Source organism: Scomber japonicus, chromosome 11, assembly GCF_027409825.1.
Source record: "Scomber japonicus isolate fScoJap1 chromosome 11, fScoJap1.pri, whole genome shotgun sequence".
Lineage (NCBI taxonomy): Eukaryota > Metazoa > Chordata > Actinopteri > Scombriformes > Scombridae > Scomber > Scomber japonicus.
The window spans coordinates 14,920,549-14,940,190 of record NC_070588.1 but is presented as its reverse complement, the minus strand read 5'-3'; the positions used below and the strand labels follow the sequence as shown (position 1 = coordinate 14,940,190).

The 19,642-nt window shown below is 42.3% G+C and overlaps 1 protein-coding gene across 1 annotated transcript; it reads left to right on the top strand.

The window, feature by feature from the left end:
* The first annotated feature begins 3,256 nt into the window (after positions 1-3,256).
* LOC128367548 (immunoglobulin superfamily member 10-like) lies at positions 3,257-19,024 on the top strand. Its single transcript, XM_053328134.1, has 11 exons — positions 3,257-3,444; positions 3,571-3,700; positions 5,196-5,437; positions 6,032-6,183; positions 7,000-10,532; positions 11,632-11,773; positions 13,454-13,589; positions 13,944-15,149; positions 15,268-15,475; positions 16,261-16,482; positions 16,832-19,024. Exons 1-11 carry the CDS (start codon positions 3,257-3,259, stop codon positions 19,022-19,024), a joined length of 8,352 nt encoding a protein of 2,783 aa, XP_053184109.1.
* Positions 19,025-19,642: the final 618 nt, after the last annotated feature.

The window sequence follows — 19,642 nt, the reverse complement described above, 5'->3', positions numbered from 1 at the left end:
CTAAATCAAAAAGAATTCTAAATGCACATGATTTGAAAGTATGTACAGTTTTATCAAACTGGTCTAATCTCTGAGTTGTTTACTTCCCCATTTCATGACTCAGCACTTGACCTACATAGCACCAAGCCCAGACAGAAGAAGACAGAGAACTCTGATGACCAGAGAAACGATTGTACCTTTATATATCTTTTTGAAAGAACCTGGTTCCCATTTCCACCAGCACCAACAGCAACATATTGACTGTTTCACAGTAAGTTGTAAATCTACATAAGAGTAAGCCAGTGAGTAAGACACATTGATTGACTAATTTATTCATTAATTTGTGCACTGCTGGTCTTTGCCCATAAGATAAGTCAAGAACTGCCTTTGATCCATACCTAACTTCCTGTATCCGCATCTCCCTTCATTCATTCATTCATTCATTCACTTCCCCTGAAGGAGCCATTCATATTATATCAGGTCTTTGCTCGCTTCTTTCTTCCATCTTGTCAGGCCGACAGTGATTCATTCATTATGATCACACATTCCAATACAGTGATGAGCATTGTAATGAAGAGAGTTGGGATTGAGGCTAATGCTTTTTACAGCCATTTCACAACTACAGGGAATCAGTTCAGCATGAGGACAGTAAAGCTGTCATCCACCATCATTGCCTGCAGGCACTAGGGTTATACAGAAGGGTGGTGGGAGAGTGGGTCATGTTGGAAATAACAGTGTTGTGAATGTTGAGAATCATAAGAGAAAAATTATCTGGCAACTGTAAAGCACCAAATCTGCTCTTCAAAGATATTTGCAGATGTTCACTTGTCAGACTGCAGGGATAAACAGTCATTCAAGATTAATTTCCCTCTCAATTATTGAGGCAGCTGATGTGAAGATTGAAAAACGCCCCTCCTCAATGGTGACCTTATTCTCACATCTGCTGCTGCTCTTGGGCATGCTGACCCCCATGGTGAGTAGAAAAGTATCTTTCATTTTAATGGGACAGTCAATCCACTTTTGAAGAGATCTAATGTTAATGTTATAAACTCCTACATGAATTAACCCATTTAAAAGGGGCCACTGACTTGCCCACTAGACTTGTCACTCACACATACATACAAAGGCAGGCCCTTAAAGGGGGTGGGTGAGGAAGCTACTGTGCTTACAGGAGACAACAGCTGAGGGGTATCAGTCTATTTTTGTTCTCCACCCATTTAAGTCTTTTAGAAGGAGGTGTGATCATTATGAGGTGCCTGGCAGTCTGAGATCACACACAAGAGAGGACAGTTTCTTATTTATTTGTCCTTAAAACTATCTGGAACTAATACTGTACTGTAATGGATGAGAATCTGCTGGGACAGCAAGCACATGTCCAGATTGTGTTTCATTGCCCTACCAAGTTAAATTGAACAGAAACAATGGAACTGAGATAGCTGAGGCCTGCAACACTACAACAATAGTAAAACTGCATCAGTTAGCTCAGGTGGTTGTTTTATCCAAGTAATTCTGCAGCAATGGACCATAGCGACCCAAGAGGAAACTGACATCATGTCTTCTGTGTTATTTCTGAGAATTTGGGGGTTCATATTTCACAGTTTTTTTTAAACAGAATTTTTTAAAGGTTGAATATGTTATTCTTTCAACTAAATAGTATTACATTGCCACATTTTAATCAAGAAATATAACCAAAATGATATCCTAACAGTGTGGAAAAAACACCTGAACAACTTTTAGACCTTCATGTAGGGAGCTAATGTTTACATAAAATATTGAACATTTGAATGAATTAATACATTCTAAGGAAAAGGGTGACATAATCAGATTTTTTTCACAAGATTTTTGGTGGCTAGTCAAAACATCCCTGGAGGGGTGGAGTGTGGGTGGGGTAATTTTGACTCACGACCTTTTTCAAAAATCCATACTAAAGCCCTACTGCAACATTCCACCTAAAATAGAGAAAAGTTGAAAAAAAATATTACCATAGTATAAAAGCAATCACCTTCCTCTAATTAAATCACACAATAAATTGAGATAGAGTGCTCAGAAAAGGTATAAAGACAGGTATAAAGGTAAAAGATCTGCAGCTCATCATGGGTGATTTGGCCTACAGTACGCAACATGCTGAGTGCAAGGATATGAGATGAGCAGCCTGAAGCGCAGTAACTTGTTGCCACTGTGTTTCCAGAAAGCCCCTCCTTTGACATACTCTTCTGCCTCAGCGTCACTCGTAGTTCACTTCAGTCCAGTCCTCTTTCCTCAGCCCAAATACACATTCACACACGTCCACTGTCATCCACACAAACGCGCGCGCGCACACATTCACTCACACTGTCCGCCTGTCGCTTCCAGCACTACTTTTCTTTCCCGAAGACGCACAAGAAGACCTGTTGGATGTTACAACAGCTGCTGTTTTTTTTCTACTTTTGTCGTGTGAATATAAAAAAAGTTTTAAACTGCATTTTACCTCTCTCAAGGTGACAACTTTTTGGGAGGATCCTCTAACTTCACCAAACACGGAGCTAATGGGTGAATAAACTGATTAATTGCATATTCCATTTACGAAGCGCACAGTTGGATTAAAATAAGCATTTTATAGTAGAAATGAACAATTCAGTGAAATAACTCACTCCTCCGGACCAAAGGATTTCAAGGTATGCTCTTGTCAACCATGCATTACAATAATCTATTCATCTCAAGAGCTTCCGGCAAAAGTGCGTAATTTACATCTTTGAGTTGAAAAGCTTTGTGCAGCTATCACTCTACAGTTGGCTTGATGAAATCTGAATGGTTGAAGTGAGTGTGTGCGCTTATGTGAGAGTGAGTGGATAATAGAGATAAAGAGAGGGGAGGGGTGGAGGTGGGGTCCGCTTTTTGACGTGAATTTATTGATCTTCACTATCTATCATTCATTTAATGTTATAGACAGGTGCATGTGGGTGTGTAGATAGCCCACATGTTTTTTAAACAGGTGCGATGTGTCAGTATGGCTACAGTGTGGGTCAAAGAATAAAAGGTCTTGTGTTGTATACTTATTGCAAGTCCAATTTGTGATTTTGGTCTCTATAAATATAATTAACTTGTGTGAGTGAATGTATGTGTGTGTGTGTGTGTGTGTGTGTGTGTGTGTGTGAGAGAGAGAGAGAGAGAGATAGAGAGAGAGATGTCTGGATTTTTGCGTGATCTCACTGTGCTGCTGTTCCTGCTCTCCATCAATCTTGACTTTCTTTTTCTCGTTGGCAGTGATAACCTCAGTGTAGCTGCTTGTGCAGTGAAGATGTATCGGAGTGTGTGTGTGCTGGCGGCACTGCTGGCTCTGCTGGTGCTGATACTTGAGGTGCCCAGGGGTCAAGCCTGTCCCAGAAGCTGTAACTGCTACCAGGCCAGCGAAGTCCATTGTACCTTCCGCTCCCTGCTTACCATACCACCTGGCCTGCCTGTACACACACGGCGCATAAACTTAGGGTAAAGGGACACACAAACACATGCTTGAATGTATGAAAGTATGTGTGTCTGCATGTAATAAGCACATACACACACACACATAAGATTTAAAACTTTAATGATGATGTTTCCATCATGCTCCTGTAGGTTCAACAGTATCAGCAGGATCCATGACAGTTCACTGGCTGGGCTAAATAAGGTAGAGCTTCTGATGCTCCACAGCAATGATCTCCACCATCTTCCAGATGCAGTGTTTCGAGACATGAACTCACTGCAGGTAAGCAGGAACATAAATGCATAGAACCTCTCAATATTGCAGAAATAGGAATGAAAAGGGGCAGATAGGAAATTATGCAAAAGACTGCCTGCTTCCTCTTCTTTTACAGTAGACCTATCTCTCAGGCAGCTAACAGCAGCCAACACTGAAAGTACCCTGAGCTTTCTTTTGCCAAACCAAACTATCAATGCTGGATAATGAAATATATGGCTATCAATTTGAAAACAAACCAGTATTTCCTCACATACTTAACACTTGACTCTTCAGAAATTAGTGTCAGTGCAGGACACAGATGCAATAATGAACCAAGAGCAAGTCTCCATAAAATATACCTTCATCCCTCCCCAGCCTCAGGCAGTACAATTTTATGTACTTGTTACATAAGACTTAGCTCTTTAACATTTTGCATGTGCAGTACATGTTTAGTCTGCCTGGCTCTCTACAATTATGAGATATTGATATATATTAACTGACAGAGGAAATTCCAGTTTTTAACAACATGAATAAAATGAATATATTATTTGTTGAAATATTGAAAGGCTTCGGTGTAAGTTAGAGAGGACCCAACGTTGATAAATGTCCCTAACTTGTGTTTACATTAAATTACAAATGGATACATAAAAAGATCAATTTTAGTATGAAAAACTAAAATAGCTGTTTACATGATTTTGCTCACATTTTTCTAATTTATGTACAGTTAGCCCAATGCATAATTTATGTGCCGTCATTCTTCAAACTGCTTGATGACAGGAAACGCGCTGGACATTTTAGCCTTTCAACCTAAGGGCAGAGTTAGCAGTCCATAATGAAGTGATATTGCTCAACATGCAATTGTTGCCTTCATCTCCCAGGCAGATGCTTATATATTTGCCATTGTCTGTTAATAGGATCCATAGTTCCAAGTGCTGACATTGTCACGTGCTAGATCTGTCAGCAGCTGGAACTTTTCCAGCTAAGTAGTCTCCCTGGAGAGCAGATTTATCATAAGCCTCACAGGAACACAATTTCACAACATGGTTTTCATGGTGTGCCTTCTTAAATTATAGTGGGTTCTCCACACATGACTAGAATAGCAATAGATCCCCTAGAGTCTTCTGCTTAGGATAAAGGTCTAAATTTCATATTTGAAAAGTTGAGGACCCCTTCTGCGAATATATCTTTTTAGTTTTCCCTGCTTTGACCTGATAAACATACAGCCTGAATATATTGTGTGGTTATATGCTGCTGGAATATTACCTTTATATTTTTGCTAAAATTTACACAGGGTGCAATCAATCATTTCCAGTTACAAAGAGTTTTGTCACCCAGTCATTCATCCTCACTCCAATCACCCTCTCATCATTTATCATAATTCTAATTTAAAAGCATGTGGTGTCCAGGGACAGAATTATGATCATAGCATATACTTGGTTTCTTCATCAGCTTTGATGTCTTTAATTTCATTTCCCTCAATCATTAATTTCTTCTGCTCACTCCATTTCCTCCACCCCCACAGATATTAAAGCTGAGCTATAACAAGCTGAGAGAAATCCCTTCATCTCAGACCTTCTCTGGCCTGACCTCGCTGCTGCGTCTGTACTTGGATCACAACCTCCTCCAGCATATCCACCCCCGGGCCCTGCTCCAGCTGCCTAGCCTCAGGTTGCTACGTCTGCAAGGGAACAGGCTACATCAGCTACATCCCCACACTTTGTGCACGCTGTCCCTCCTGAATACATATTACTTCTCTACACTCAGGTGAGCTTTAACGGCTGAAGCACATAATGTAATAATCAGTGTTGGGGAAGTTATTATATCTTCAAAATTATTTTTAAAAGTAAGCAGATATGCCCATACTGGTGGTTCTGAGAGTGAGGAGACTTGTCTGTGCCTCTAAAGTCTGTGATTGGGCAAAATTAAAAAACAATCAACTTAATTTGCATTTTTTGCCAAAAAAACAACAAGGATTGCACATTACCCATATTATCAACAAATATAGTTAAAAAGGTGAAATTCCCAAATCTGGCTGTGACTTTTCACAGAAAATAAATCATAACATTTCCATTAGTGGTTATTGGTATTTATATACATAGCATTGTCTCTTCACCCTTATTCAGATCCACTCATAGTATACCTGAAGAGTATAAACATGTATGACTTGGGTCTGATAAAGGTGATGATGAAAATGATAAAACAATGATGGATGATTTTCTCACCTTTCATCTGTCACGGCCCCCTCCCACTCGTTCATCCATTCCTTCATTTCTCTATGACTTTTATTCAACCTCTGTGTCCTCTCTCTCTTCCCCCTCCTCATTGCAACCTCTTTTTCACTGTCTTTCCCTCCTGTAGACACCTAGACCTGTCCAACAACAGTCTAACCACTCTGCCGAGAAAGACCTTACAAACTGCACCCCTGCTGGAGTCTCTTGTGCTGCAGGCTAATCCGTGGAGTTGTGACTGTAGGATAAACTGGTTTCTCCCTTGGAGTCTGGCCCACCCAGGTGACTATCATGCCTGCAGTATCATTTTTTTTCTCTTGATGTTTTGTCTCCCACATACAGTCCCTTAACAATGGGCGTTTGTGGTGCCTTTGAGCAGGTTCAGTTCAAACAGATATGTAAAAAGACAGTTTAATGCAACATGTGGGTTGCTTGGGTGACTGAACGAGAGGAAAGAGATAAGATGAGAAGAAACATGGGAACTGACCAAGAAACAGGAAATTAATTTCTTGATATTTAAAGTCTGTAATATGTCTAGTACCTGTGCAGTATGTCAACTCTAGCCAGATGATAGAAAGATGAGTTCAGTCTGAATTTAGATACATCTGGACTTGTTATCTCAATACCTTTGACATCTTTCCACCTGCTTTTCATTACTTGCCTGTCTCTATTTTCGCTCATTTTCGGTACTAGTTTGTCTTGTGGCTGTTATTGAGATGTGAAAGAAGGCAGGACTGTGAAATGTCTCTCATTGATATGCCAGACTTAACCTGCCATGACTAATCCATGATGACAGCATTGATGTGTGTGCAGGCAACTGAAATAAAGGCTAATGATTGCTGTGGAATAATGAAGTGATGCATATTTCTGATTTATGAGTAGATGAAGAAACCATACCTAATTAGTAAGAGATATAAAGGGTAATGGATGCTTAAAAAGATCTGGCATGACTAATATATGACTCTTCTAATATGTGCAGAGAGCTGAAATGCGCACTAATATGTTTGTATAGGTCCTATGATGTTACACACTGTTGATACAGAAATAGTAAGGGTGCCTTTTGTGACATCATTTTCTCTGTTTCTTTCTTTCAATTAGGCATAATGAAATGCCCCAGTGGTCCTCAGTGTCCGATCTGTGCCTCGCCCAATTCCCTTCAGGGGCAGGGTTTACTTGAGCAGACCGAGCTATCTTGCACCTCTCCCATAATACCCGCCCCGGGAAGAGGCAAACCTTTGGAGACAGAACTCAGTGAGATCCAGCCAAGTGAATCCTTCATAGAGCCTTTAGGCATTGCCTCTCTGGGCCTCTCTGACCAACAGGGGTACAGTGTTGATCTGAGCTGCAACATCACTCACTCAACAGACTCTCAGGATATTGCTCCTCCTCCAGATCTTTCCCTTTCATCCTCTTCCCCTCTCCCTCTTGCTATGTCACTCTCCCTGGAGTGCCCTGTGGAGAGAGAGAGCTATGAGAATCTTTGGCGGATCCTGGCTTACTACAGCGAGACTGCGGTTCGCCTTGAGAGGGAGATTATGCTTAGTAAAGCCCCGACGCTGGCCTACCGCTACAGACAGACAACAGAGACAGAGGGATATTATCACACTGGAGTGAAAGCTTCTGTTAAAGTCAGACCACAGTGGTTACTACAGCCAGCTATTAGCATTCAACTTAATAGAGCACAGTCGAATGCACATAGAGTTCACCTTATATATTCAACAAGAGTGTCTGCTCATCCTGACCCTACTGGTCTTCCTTCAACATCCTCCCCAGCTGCTCATCCATGGGTGCTCATTTCAACTAATAATACCACCACAGCACTGGCAGCTGTAGCAGGCAGTAAAGTGGAACTCCCCTGCCCTCTTCTAAGCTCTGGTTATCCCAAAGTACAATGGATTCTTCCAGATGGATCCCAACTCGTCTCCCCCTCCAGTAGTCGAGATGGTAGACTCCGGGCCACAGCCTCTGGGTTACTTCTACAAGAACTGCAGCTTTTAAATGCTGGGATCTACTACTGCATAGCCCGGGCTGGCAAGGATGTAGATGTTCTACCCCTGCGCCTAGCAGTAGCTGAGTCATCTGTTCCACCTTCAGGAGAGGAAGTGGGAACTCCTGTCACGGGAACCGTAGGGGAGGCCATCACTCTGTCCTGCAAAGCATCTGGTTCACCAGTACCATACAAGAGTTGGGTGTTACCAAATGGAAATATAGTACGGCAGGGATTAGTTGTATCAGGTGGACTCACTATTCAATCAAATGGGAGTCTTTCTCTGTATAAGCCCTCTTTGAAAGATGCAGGGCATTACCGCTGTATTGTTGTCAATCAATATGGTAGTGACTCTCTGTCCATGCAGCTGGAAATAAACCCAAGACATCCCCCACCACTGAGAACGTCATTTCCTAAAGGACCACAGTCAGTTGCTGGCCGGTCAACCAAGATACGAGCCCCTTTACTACGTCAAGTGGAAGAAGGATCGGGGAATGAAGAGGTGGAAGAAGAGAGAACTATTGTCATCAACAGGAAGCGCCCAAGACCTCTCCAACCACCCCAGAACAGACGTTATCCAATTGGGAAACCCAGAAGACGTGGGCCTGTGAGAGATGGCTCCCTAAGAAGAGGAGGAGGGCCTGTATCCTCCATTGAACAGAGAAGAAACCATTATGACAACAGACATAGAATCGCCGCAAACAAACAAAGGATAGACCCTATGAAATGGGCTGACATACTGGCTAAGATACGCCAAAAGACTGTTCCCAATAACAACAGTCAGTCCATCACAGCAGAAAACACCACAGCTGAACCGGTGGGTGGAGGTATAGATGGATACACAGGAAGACATGAGGCAGATAATAATACAGAGATAGATAGAGCAGAAGGAGCAGGGATGGAAGCAGAAACTGAAGGGTCATCTGTTGATGATGCTGCTTTACAAGAAGAAGGCCTACAGCCCATTTACCCTGTTCACACAGAAACACAGACACAAAGAGACACAAAGACAGACACTGAGACAGATACAGCGATAGAGAGGTCAACAAAAACACAGACAGATCTAGAAAATGAAACAGAGGCACACATACAGGCAGAGAAAGGTCCACAGACAGAAACAGTGACAAACCCAGACACACAAGAAGGTCCCACCACCTCTAAGCCAGTAACTAGAACTAATGAAATTGTCTCAGAACCAGTTAAAGGAGAGGAACAAGAAGCAAGCCTCATTCCATCTAGATCTAGGCCTACAAACCCCCAGCAAGGAGTCCTTCCTAATTTGGTGCCGAACTTGCGGCCTCAAAACCCAGGGAACTCTCGCAGGAGGATTGGACAGAGAAGACGAATTATCAACAGGCATAGGGTTCGACCTATGACCCCACCTCGACCTCTGCCTGACCTTACAAACCCTAGGTCAGTAACTGTGACTCCTGACACGTCCACAGATCAAATGAATGTGTTGTTGATGGTGTCAACAACTCCAACTCCAGCAACTTTATCAGCACAGAGCAACCATAACAAGACACTTATTTCTACTCCAAATGGTGTGGCTCTGTCTACCCCTCTTCCTAACACTCCTGGTGTCTCTACTTCCGAATCTGCCTCCCCCTCACTGACCCCCACCTTCCCTAGCTCATTATTCCCTTCTCACACAAAGACACATATAGGCATGATGACTCACTCAGTACACAGACCAGACACTGCAGTGTTCACTCTCCTTAACACTAGAATACCAGCATCCACTCCCTCTAATATCGTGATGACACAGACACACATGCCTGACACGCATGGCAGGACACACACACATGGCATACACCCACATACAGTCTCAGGAAAAGATGCTGATAGACCCCCAAGCAAACACAGTGAAGAGCTGGAAAGGAATTTGTTGGATGTTTATGCATCCTCCACCACTCTCTCATCCACTCGCTCCTCCATTGTTTCCTCGGCAACAACTACTTCAACCACTCTGAAGAGAACTCGTTTGACTAGTTCTGCTGGAAGCACTACAAGTATATCTACTGCTGGAGCTAGTGACACACTTCTCACAACAACTACAATTACTCCTATTACTACAAATCCCATCACGTCAATTACAACTACTACAATTACTCCAATGTATAGCATCACTTCTACTTCTACTACTACAAGTCCTACTCTTACATCTACTGCTCCCACTACCACTATAACTCCTTCAACTAACCCCTCTACCACTACAGCTACCCCCTCTACAACTACTTTTACTACTACCACTATCTCTACTACTAGTAGTAGTTCAATCAAAGCTATTCCCACAACTCCTGAACCCACAACTTTTACTACTTCTACACCTACTAAAACTACTACTATGATTCCTAGTACTAGTACCATCTCAGCCAAACATCCTCCAACTACTGTTAGGGCAACCACACCTTATACACCTTTTGCTACTTCCACAACAATGACTTCAACAAGCACCAGATCATCATCCAGAGAGAGACCAAACGTGGGCCAAGTTGACTCCAGAGGGAGGCCTCTTTCTGGGACTCCTAACCAGAGTCGATCTCCTACTGACTGGAAGAACCCTGCAGCTAATTCTATTCCAGATTCACACAGCAGCAGGCCAAATCGGCCACCCTCTCCTTCTTTCCCTGCTGTACCTGGGGTGAGTTCAAATCCATTCAAATAACATAATATTGCTATTTTGTGGATAGTTTTACCCCAAATGGGTCTTAAAGCAAGCCCATACATTATGACAAGAGTAGACGCCAAACTAAGATAACAATCTGTGCTTTATTTGTTAATTTAATTGCTCATTTATTTAATGTTTCCCTATTTTTCTGCTCGTCATTCATTCAGTTGGTCATTTATTAAAGTGCAGTCTTAAATGTGGTTTGCAATTCATATATATACAGTATAGAGTCATTTGTCTTGTTTGCCATCTAAGTGGAACTCAAATTAACATTTCTTTTCTAAGTGAGTGCTGGCCCAGAAAATAGTAACACACATATGCACATACACAACACACAACTGTGCATGCCCTTGGGCAAAAGCTTAGCAAAAATGCATAAGAGATCTGAAAATAGTCTAATCTGTATCCACATGACCTGCTATTAAACCGAAGGGATGTTTATGACAATTCTTCAATTTCATGGATTTTCCAGAGCTCTGCCAGAGTCACTGTCAGATCTAAAGAAGAGATGAAACACATATGTTCCATAATCAACATTATGTGTTTGTAGAGCCTAATTGGAATGGATTTAAAATAATCAATTGTTAATTAATTCTCAGAGCAAGCAGCAAGCCTCAGCAAACCAAACTACTGGGTCCACCACCAATGAGTAATTCAAAATCACAGTAATATTGAATTTATGAACCGATACAACAATAATGGCTAAAATCGCACTATTTCAAAAAATACAAGTAATTACAAGTTATACACAAAACAATTTACTGAAGAGTTTAGCTATTTGTGTCAGCACTTATCAGTTTTAAACTGGGTATTGACTTTTCTGAATAAAGATTTTGTACTGATGTGTAATGGTCTTAGTAGTAGTAGTTCTCATTTTTTATTCATTGTAGCTATGCTCTCTGAAAAATTACAATTATGAGACCAACACAATGCTCAGGCTCTGCAAGCTGAAGAACTTTCATTAGTGGAACCCTGCTCTCATATGTCTCCTAGATAGTTTTTAAGACTCATTAATTTTATTATTTATTACTGTATTCACTACTATAATTTGTATAATCTTTTCTTTTCATAGGCCTCACTGGTGAGATCTAGACCAAGGATTTCAGACCCACACATCAGGACAGTGTCGTTCCCAGCAGAGAGCACTGCCAGACTAGCTTGTGAAGCTCAGGGAGAGCCTAAACCCTCCATCACATGGACCAAAGTCGCCACAGGTATACAGCTAGCACACATTTATTTCAGCATACATATATGCACACAAAACAGCATTCAATGCATAACTGTATAATTCCGGACAGTTTTACCTTCAATTAAACATCCACCTGGAAGCCTGTTAAAACTGGTTCATGGGCTGATAACTCAGTAAACCTGCTACCTAGAACAGACCCCAGGCTTATATTTTTATTAATGCAAGGAAACATAGAAATGCTTGTTAGTCAATCAGAACTGAATTATCCACACACATATATATACACTACCGGTCAAAAGTTTTAGAACACCCTAATTTTTTCATTTTTTTATTGAAATTCAAGCAGTTCAAGTCCAATTAACAGCTTGAAATGGTACAAAGGTAAGTGGTGAACTACCAGAGATTAAGAAAAGGTAATGTTACCCAAAACTGAAAAATTATACAAAAATACTTAAAAATGTAGGTCTTTCCTACAGATAAATTGCAAAGAAAGTCAAGGTGTCAGTGAGTACAGTTTCCTTCACCATCAAAAAGCACTCAGAAACTGGAGGAAACTCTGAAAGGAAGAGGTCTGGCAGACCAAAAGCCACAACAGAGTCAGAAGACATTTTCTGAGAGTCAACAGCTTGCATGATAGGCAGCTCACAGGACAACAGCTTCAAGCACGGCTTCATAGTGGTCGTAGTAAGCAAGTCTCAGTTTCAACTGTGAAGAGAAGACTTGGAGTTGCAGGTTTGACAGGTCGAGTTGCAGCAAGAAAGCCATTGCTAACACGTCAGAATAATAAGAAGAGGCTTGCCTGGGCCATGAAACATCACCAATGGACTACTGAAGACTGGAAGAAGGTGTTATGGACTGATGAATCAAAATTTAAAATATTCTGTTCATCACACAGGAGTTTTGTACGCTGTCAAGTAGGCGAAAGGATGGTTCCTCAGTGTTTGACATTAACTCTCAAATATGGGGGAGGAAGCATGATGGTCTGGGGCTGTTTTTCTGTATCCAGGGTCGGCTACCACAGTACGCTATGGTATACACGTAGTTAGTCAGGAGTTCATCCTACAGCAAGATAATGACCCAAAACAAAAGTCCAAGCTATGCCAGAACTACCTTAGGAAAAAAGACCAAGATGATTAGCTTGAAAACATTTTCAATAAAAAACTGGAAAAATTGGGGTGTTTTAAAACTTTTGACCGGTAGTGTATGTGTGTATATATGTATATACTGTATGTGTGTGTGTGTGTGTGTGTGTGTGTGTGTATGTATATATGTGTGTGTGCATGTGAATATGTGGTTATATGATTAAGAACTACAGGCTTTGCCTTTGAAACAGAATAAATAAAGGTTTGTATTTACATTCTGAAGTCACAGATGCAAAAGGAAATCAGTCTTAGCTTTTTATGAAGAAGTTGCACTGCAGTGAAATAACCTATTAACACTCAGCATTACACACTGGCATACATACAATGGGCTTTTCTCTAGCTTTCCATGTGGCAAAGACATATTGCAAGAAGGTAATGGAACATTTTGTGCACTGCATCACTGACTTTACACACTGCGCCACTCGGCGTGTCCCTGTTCCTCCTTTCCTCTCTGTCTCTTACTCACTCTCTAACTTTCTTTCTCAACTTGCCTCAGTTTTCATGCTCTCTCTGTCTCTCCGCCTGACTGTCTGACTGAGTGTTTGTGTCACTCTCTCTCTCAGGAGCGGTGATGTCAATCCACTCCAGGGCTCAACGTTTTGAGGTTCTGCCAAATGGCACCCTTATTATCCAGAATGTTCAGCTGCAGGACAGGGGCACATACATCTGCAGTGCACACAGCTTTCTGGGTCGTGACAGGTGAGGTTATTAATACCAGTCATGAAAATTAATGCACTATATACCATTCATTTATGACCATAAGACAAAATGTTTTTAATACCCACTGCATAAGCCTAAGGCAAACTGCACTTTAACTGCTATTATGTATGCTGTATTTCTTTTTTAAGGTACAAACACAGTCCAAACCAGTGATTCAAGACATATGCAAATCTCTGTATATGAACTTTGAATTTTGATTATATTTCAATTTCACTTTGAACTGTGTTTTTTGGTATTTCACATGACATGACAGATTGTTTTCATTTGAAATGCTAAAAATGTGTTCATGTCTTTCTATATTTAATATGTGTGTGCTTTACTCTTCTGTGACAGGTTGCTAACCACCCTGGAAGTGTGGACACGACCCCCGCGGATGCAGCTGGCCAGCTACAGAGAAACAACCATTCATCAAGGTGGAGAGGTGCACTTGGAGTGCCAGGCGGATGGCGTTCCGACCCCTCTGCTCTCTTGGGTCCTGTCGGATCGTTCTGTCCTGACATCCAATGCCCCCTCCAGCAGTCGCATCACTGTGGACAGAAATGGAACCCTTCACATCTTAGCAACTTTACCTACTGACCGGGGAGTGTATCGCTGTGTGGCCTCCAACTCAGCAGGTGCGGCCAGTGCATCTGTCCGTGTACATGTGTCCTCGTTGCCCCCGGTGATACAGCAACCCAGAGTCGAACACCTGCTCTTGTCTCTAGGGATGCCTGTTTATGCTCACTGCTCTGCCCGAGGTGCCCCGCCACCAACTCTGCGCTGGCGTATACCAGATGGGACTCTAGTTCGCCCATCCCAGTTTCTCCATGGAAACCTTTTTGTCTTGCCCAATGGGACACTGCATATTCGAAAAGCTGGGCCAAAGGACTCAGGAAATTATGAGTGCACAGCAAGTAATGCTGTTGGAGCTGATAAGAGGACTCTGAAGGTAGAAGTTAAATGGGGAGCAGAGGGAGAAGGAAGAGAGGGAAGAGCAAGAAATGAAGGGGCAAAAGCAGTTGCTACTGAAAAACCACCTTTATTTGTTAAAGACAAAACTTTGTCCAATCCCAGCTACCCCTCAAAGCCATTCAACTCTGCTAGTCTCTCCCCTATATTGCCCTCTGATAGATCCAGGACCTTGTTGGCCACCCCCAGCTCTTCTTACCCTCACCAACGCAATTCCACTAAGTCAGCTCCCAAAATCAATAAAACAGTCACTGCCTCCCCCACACACTTTACTAACTTCAAGACAACAAAACTGTCCTCTCACTCCCCACCCTTCACAGTGCCTGCAAGTAACACCAAACTCTTACCCAGAATTGTAAACAACACAAGAGTTACTTCTTCTCCCCCCTCAGACAAAAGCAGAGTTTCAGCTGTTTTGCACTCCTTGCCTGTCTCTCCATTCAGCAAAGCCCGTATTGTCTCCACCTCACCCTCCGTCAATACTGTTCAGTATGGGGGTAATTTGCAGCTCCACTGCTCTGTAACTGGCAACCCAACTCCCATTATCATTTGGAGGACCCCCAGCAGGAAACTGGTGGACATGCACTTCAGGTACAGGGGTTGAGGGTGTGTAAGATAGACAACATTTTGTTGTTTGGACAGTACTATTATATCTTGTGTTGTGTCTCATTCTTTCTTTCTGTTATTTGTGTCTATGTTCAAATTAAAGTTTTGATCGACGCATGAAGGTGTACCCTAATGGCACCCTGTCAGTCCAAGCAGTAACAGAGAAGGATTCTGGAGACTATCTCTGTGTCACACGCAACAAGGTTGCAGATGATTATCGTCTCCTGCGTGTTTCTGTGGCTACCAAGCCTGCCAAAATTGAACCCAAGCAGCCACTGAATCAGATGGTATCATTGGGTAAACCACTGAAGGTAAGCTAAATGGAAAAGAAGGAAATTATTATACATCTCTCTCCCAGTTTCCAATATGATGTTAATTTGAGAAACAGCATTATTAAGAAAAAAATAGTACGATAAATGGCTCACTGGGGCACTTTATTATTTATTAAATTAATCCACTGACTTATGAACACATTGGCAATACATCATTTTAAATAACAACTGAGACTGTTTTTTATTGTACACACTGACATAAAACTTTTCCACCAATGGATTCTTACACTCCTCTACTGTTAAGCTTTTTTGTTGAGGCTGTGATTTGTGTGGAGTTTTCTTTCTACTGCAGTTTATGTGGTGCCAACTTTTTCCACAGCTTGGAGATGTGTTTTTGGTTGTTTTTTGATCAAATGTACTTACTTTTTTTACTCATATCATAGGCTGTTTTGAATAATCAACAGCAGCCTTCAGGGGATAGTACTTCACACGTGAATATTTAACAGTTCAATGAAATATACTGACCTGATATGCAAGACATATTATTGTGGGATTTTCTGCTTATTAAATTTATTTATATATATATATATATATATATAATGCTTCTAAATTTCTGGATAGTTAACAGTATTTTCTAATGTGAGTTTACTTTTTGTAAGAGCCTAAGAAACCTAAATGTCCAGTACAGTACGTTTTTCTCCTTCTTACATAAAGAAGAAGTTGTTATTTCTCAACAGCTCAGAAACTCAGCTCTCATTAGAAATAACAGGCAAACAAACTTTTAAGGGATAACAGCATTTAACCAATGATCCTCTTCCTGGCAGGTGGACTGCTTGGCATCAGGCCTGCCCGACCCAGCTGTCCGTTGGAGCCTGCCAGATGGAACCATGGTGAACAGTGTGTTGCAAGGGGAAGACAGAGGAGTGCGAGCACGGAGGCTGACTGTGTTTGACAATGGGACGCTACTGGTTCCAGTAGTGGGTATGGGAGAGGAAGGGGAGTACACATGTTATGCTGAGAATCAAGGAGGTCAAGACACCATGAAGGTATGACAACATTTCTATTTAGAGATGACTTTAGAATAATTTATCCAATGACTCCAATCCAATTATTAATTTCAGAAATAAAAATACAACTTTAATACAAATAAAATTCTGTCAGTTATTGATTCATTTAAATTAATTCCTAGAAATGCTGGTCCTGTTAAAAGGGAGTTTTTTCTTGCCACTGTCGCCAAGTGCTTGCTCATGTGGGAATGTTGGGTCTCTTTAAAATTAAAACCTGAAGAGTACGGTTTAGAACCTGCTCTGTGTAAAGTGCCTTGAGATGACTTTGTTGTGATTTGGTGCTATACAAATAAAGATTGATTGAGATTGATTGTTTGATTCCATCAAGGTCAAAGTTAAGGTCATGATGGCATCTCCACCAACCTTCACCGATGACAGAAGCTACCACGTTCTCAAAGTACGGCAGGGAGCGACCGCCATCATCCGTTGCCAGGCCACAAGCGATCCCACCCCAACAGTGATGTGGTTTTCCCCAGCCCACCGTGTCATCCCACGGAGTTCTGGTTCTGGTTTTTACTTTGAGCGGGTTGTGGTTGTTTCAGATGGAACTCTGGAGGTGCGTCAGGCCCAAAAGATCGATTCTGGAAACTATACATGCCGAGCAACCAACTCAGCTGGGGAGAGACACATGGTAGTGGGCTTGGAAGTGGAAGTCCCTAATCGTGGACTTGGTGGCCAGGTGGAAGGAAGAGGTTGGAGTACTGGCAACGGGCCAGGAAGTGATCATCGTAGTAGAACAGGGGGCAACATTGATAATGCAGGGATAAGCCAGTATAGATTTACCAATGGTGTAACAAGCAAGCTTAGTAGCAATGACAGCAACAACGCTGGCTCTAGTGATAGTAATGGCAGGATAAGAAACACTGTACCAAGCAATGGCATTAAAATAGCAACCAATGACTTTAATCCTGCCCTTAGGACAGATAGTCAAAATGAATTCAACAGGCATGTTGGTGGAATTACAACACAATATGGTAGTGTAATCAGTGTTGGGCTGAGTGGGGCTAGGAATTTAGGCATTAAAGCAGATAACACTGGAATAAATAGAAATGGACCTGGCATTATAAGTGGGAGTATTAGTGTGGGAAATAGTCAAGGCACAGTTATAGGAGATAGTGTTGGAAGGAATTCTGGGGCTAGTAATAATGAAGTCAGTGCGATAAAAGCTAGTATTGAAGCAAGCACCAACAAAGACATTGGCAAGATAAGTGATTTACCTAGAAATACTGGTGTTTTAAGTAGCAGTGTGCCTTATTATGGAGCCGGCACAGGCAAATTTAATGGAAATGGGTTCAGTAGGAGTAGCAATACAGGAGTGACCAATGATAAAAGAAGGAATATTGGTGGTATGAGTAGTGCTGGTGCAGGGGCTATTAATAACTCTGCTAACACTATTGTGGGTGTGGTGACGACAGTGAAGCAGCGAGTGGCTAAAGGCCAAAATGTTCTTTTACCATGCCCCTCCACCGGATCCCCTCCCCCCCGCCTGGCCTGGCTTCTGCCTGGTAACGGTGTGTTGCCAGCTCCTTACTATGGGAGCCGCCTGACTGTGTACCGCAATGGCTCCTTAGACCTGAGGGGTGTGCGGGCGAGTGATGGCGGGACCTTGGTATGTGTAGTGAGAGGTGAAAGAGGAGAGACAAGGATACAGGTGGAGTTGGAGGTCTTTGATGCACAAGAAGAGGCTCGATCTCCACCTAGGGGACCAGCTATAGAAAGACCTGTGCAGAAAAGTCCTGTTTCATTGGAGGGACCTCGCACAGGAGTCTCACCTACTACAGCTCAGTCAGGCCCTGTATTGCCTGAGATGCTTCATCAAAGAATCCTAGTCACTCAAAAGCCTTTGCAGAGGGATAAACCTTCTCTTACTGTGCCTCGTCCAGTTGGCCCTCCCCCTCGCTCAAGTGGCCCTGTCTCAGAGCCAGCAGTGAGCACCCGATCAGCCTCCCTAGTGAGCATTATTAATGGAGAGACTCTTCGCCTGCCCTGCCCTGCTCCTCAAACAGCTGGACACACCCAGGGATCTCTCTCATGGACCTTGCCCAGCGGCAAAGTGGTGTCCCTGGGTGAGAGTGGTGACTCAGGCCGATACTTAGTCCAAGAGGATGGCACATTAGTGGTGCAACAAGCATCCGTGTTTGACCGAGGCACCTACACCTGCAAATCCACCAGTTACGACTCCTCTTCAGTTTCAATTGTCACGGTTCCCGTTATCGTCATCGCCTACCCCCCACGCATCACAACAGGCCCCTCCCCTGTGACCTACACACGCCCTGGGGTTGCTGTGGAGCTGCCCTGTCTCACCATAGCAACACCCCGGGCAATGGTTACCTGGGAAACACCAGACCTGACACAGCTGAGGGTGATGGGTCAGGCTCGTATCTATGGCAACCGCTACCTTAGTCCTCAGGGTTCCTTGGTGATACAGAACCCGACAAGTAGGGATACAGGATTTTACAGGTGCACTGCCAAAAATGTAATAGGAGTGGACACCAAGGCAACATACCTACATGTTATATAATCTGTCAAAATAAGCACAAACACAAATACACACAGATACAAACATGGAGTAGACAGACAGAGACTCAAACACTCTTGTGGACTGGTGATTGAACTCCTCAGATGTTAACTCAATGTGTCCCTTATGCCCAAAGGAACTGCAAAACTCCGTCCAGGAGATACTGTTGAAACTCAGAAAAGACACTACTAATATACAGCATAGGTCATATGTATGTGTTTTCTTACTGTATTATGTTTCAGTATTATATTGTTTTAGTATGAGGAGTTGCAAGATTCACGAGTGGAATCAGTGTTATTTGTCGCTACATAAACATACTAATTGTGTTTAAAGTGGATTGTTTTATGTACAGACATCTCTTAACCCTTAAAAGCCCATTTTGAAATGGTGCTCAAGTTTCAAATACTGATGATAGTAAAATGTACAGCATATTGAAGATTTCTGCACAAAATGTAAATGCCCACAAATGTGCATGTACATTCTTACCTTTTTTCACAGTTTTAAACTCAATAATTGTTAAACTTAACAACACAAATCCCTGAAAATAAGGATGTTTTACTATCCATTTGTCAATTCACACTGAACTACAGTGTAATATACATTACTGCTTCACTAAAAAAT

What these genes read in the sequence shown, in the direction of transcription:
- LOC128367548 (XM_053328134.1), top strand. Translation starts at nt 3,257, where the DNA reads ATGTATCGGAGTGTGTGTGTGCTGGCGGCACTGCTGGCTCTGCTGGTG. An exon ending in TTGGAGTCTGGCCCACCCAG is followed by an intron (nt 6,184 to 6,999) that starts GTGACTATCATG and finishes TCTTTCAATTAG; the next exon opens with GCATAATGAAATGCCCCAGT. An exon ending in ATGGACCAAAGTCGCCACAG is followed by an intron (nt 11,774 to 13,453) that starts GTATACAGCTAG and finishes TCTCTCTCTCAG; the next exon opens with GAGCGGTGATGTCAATCCAC.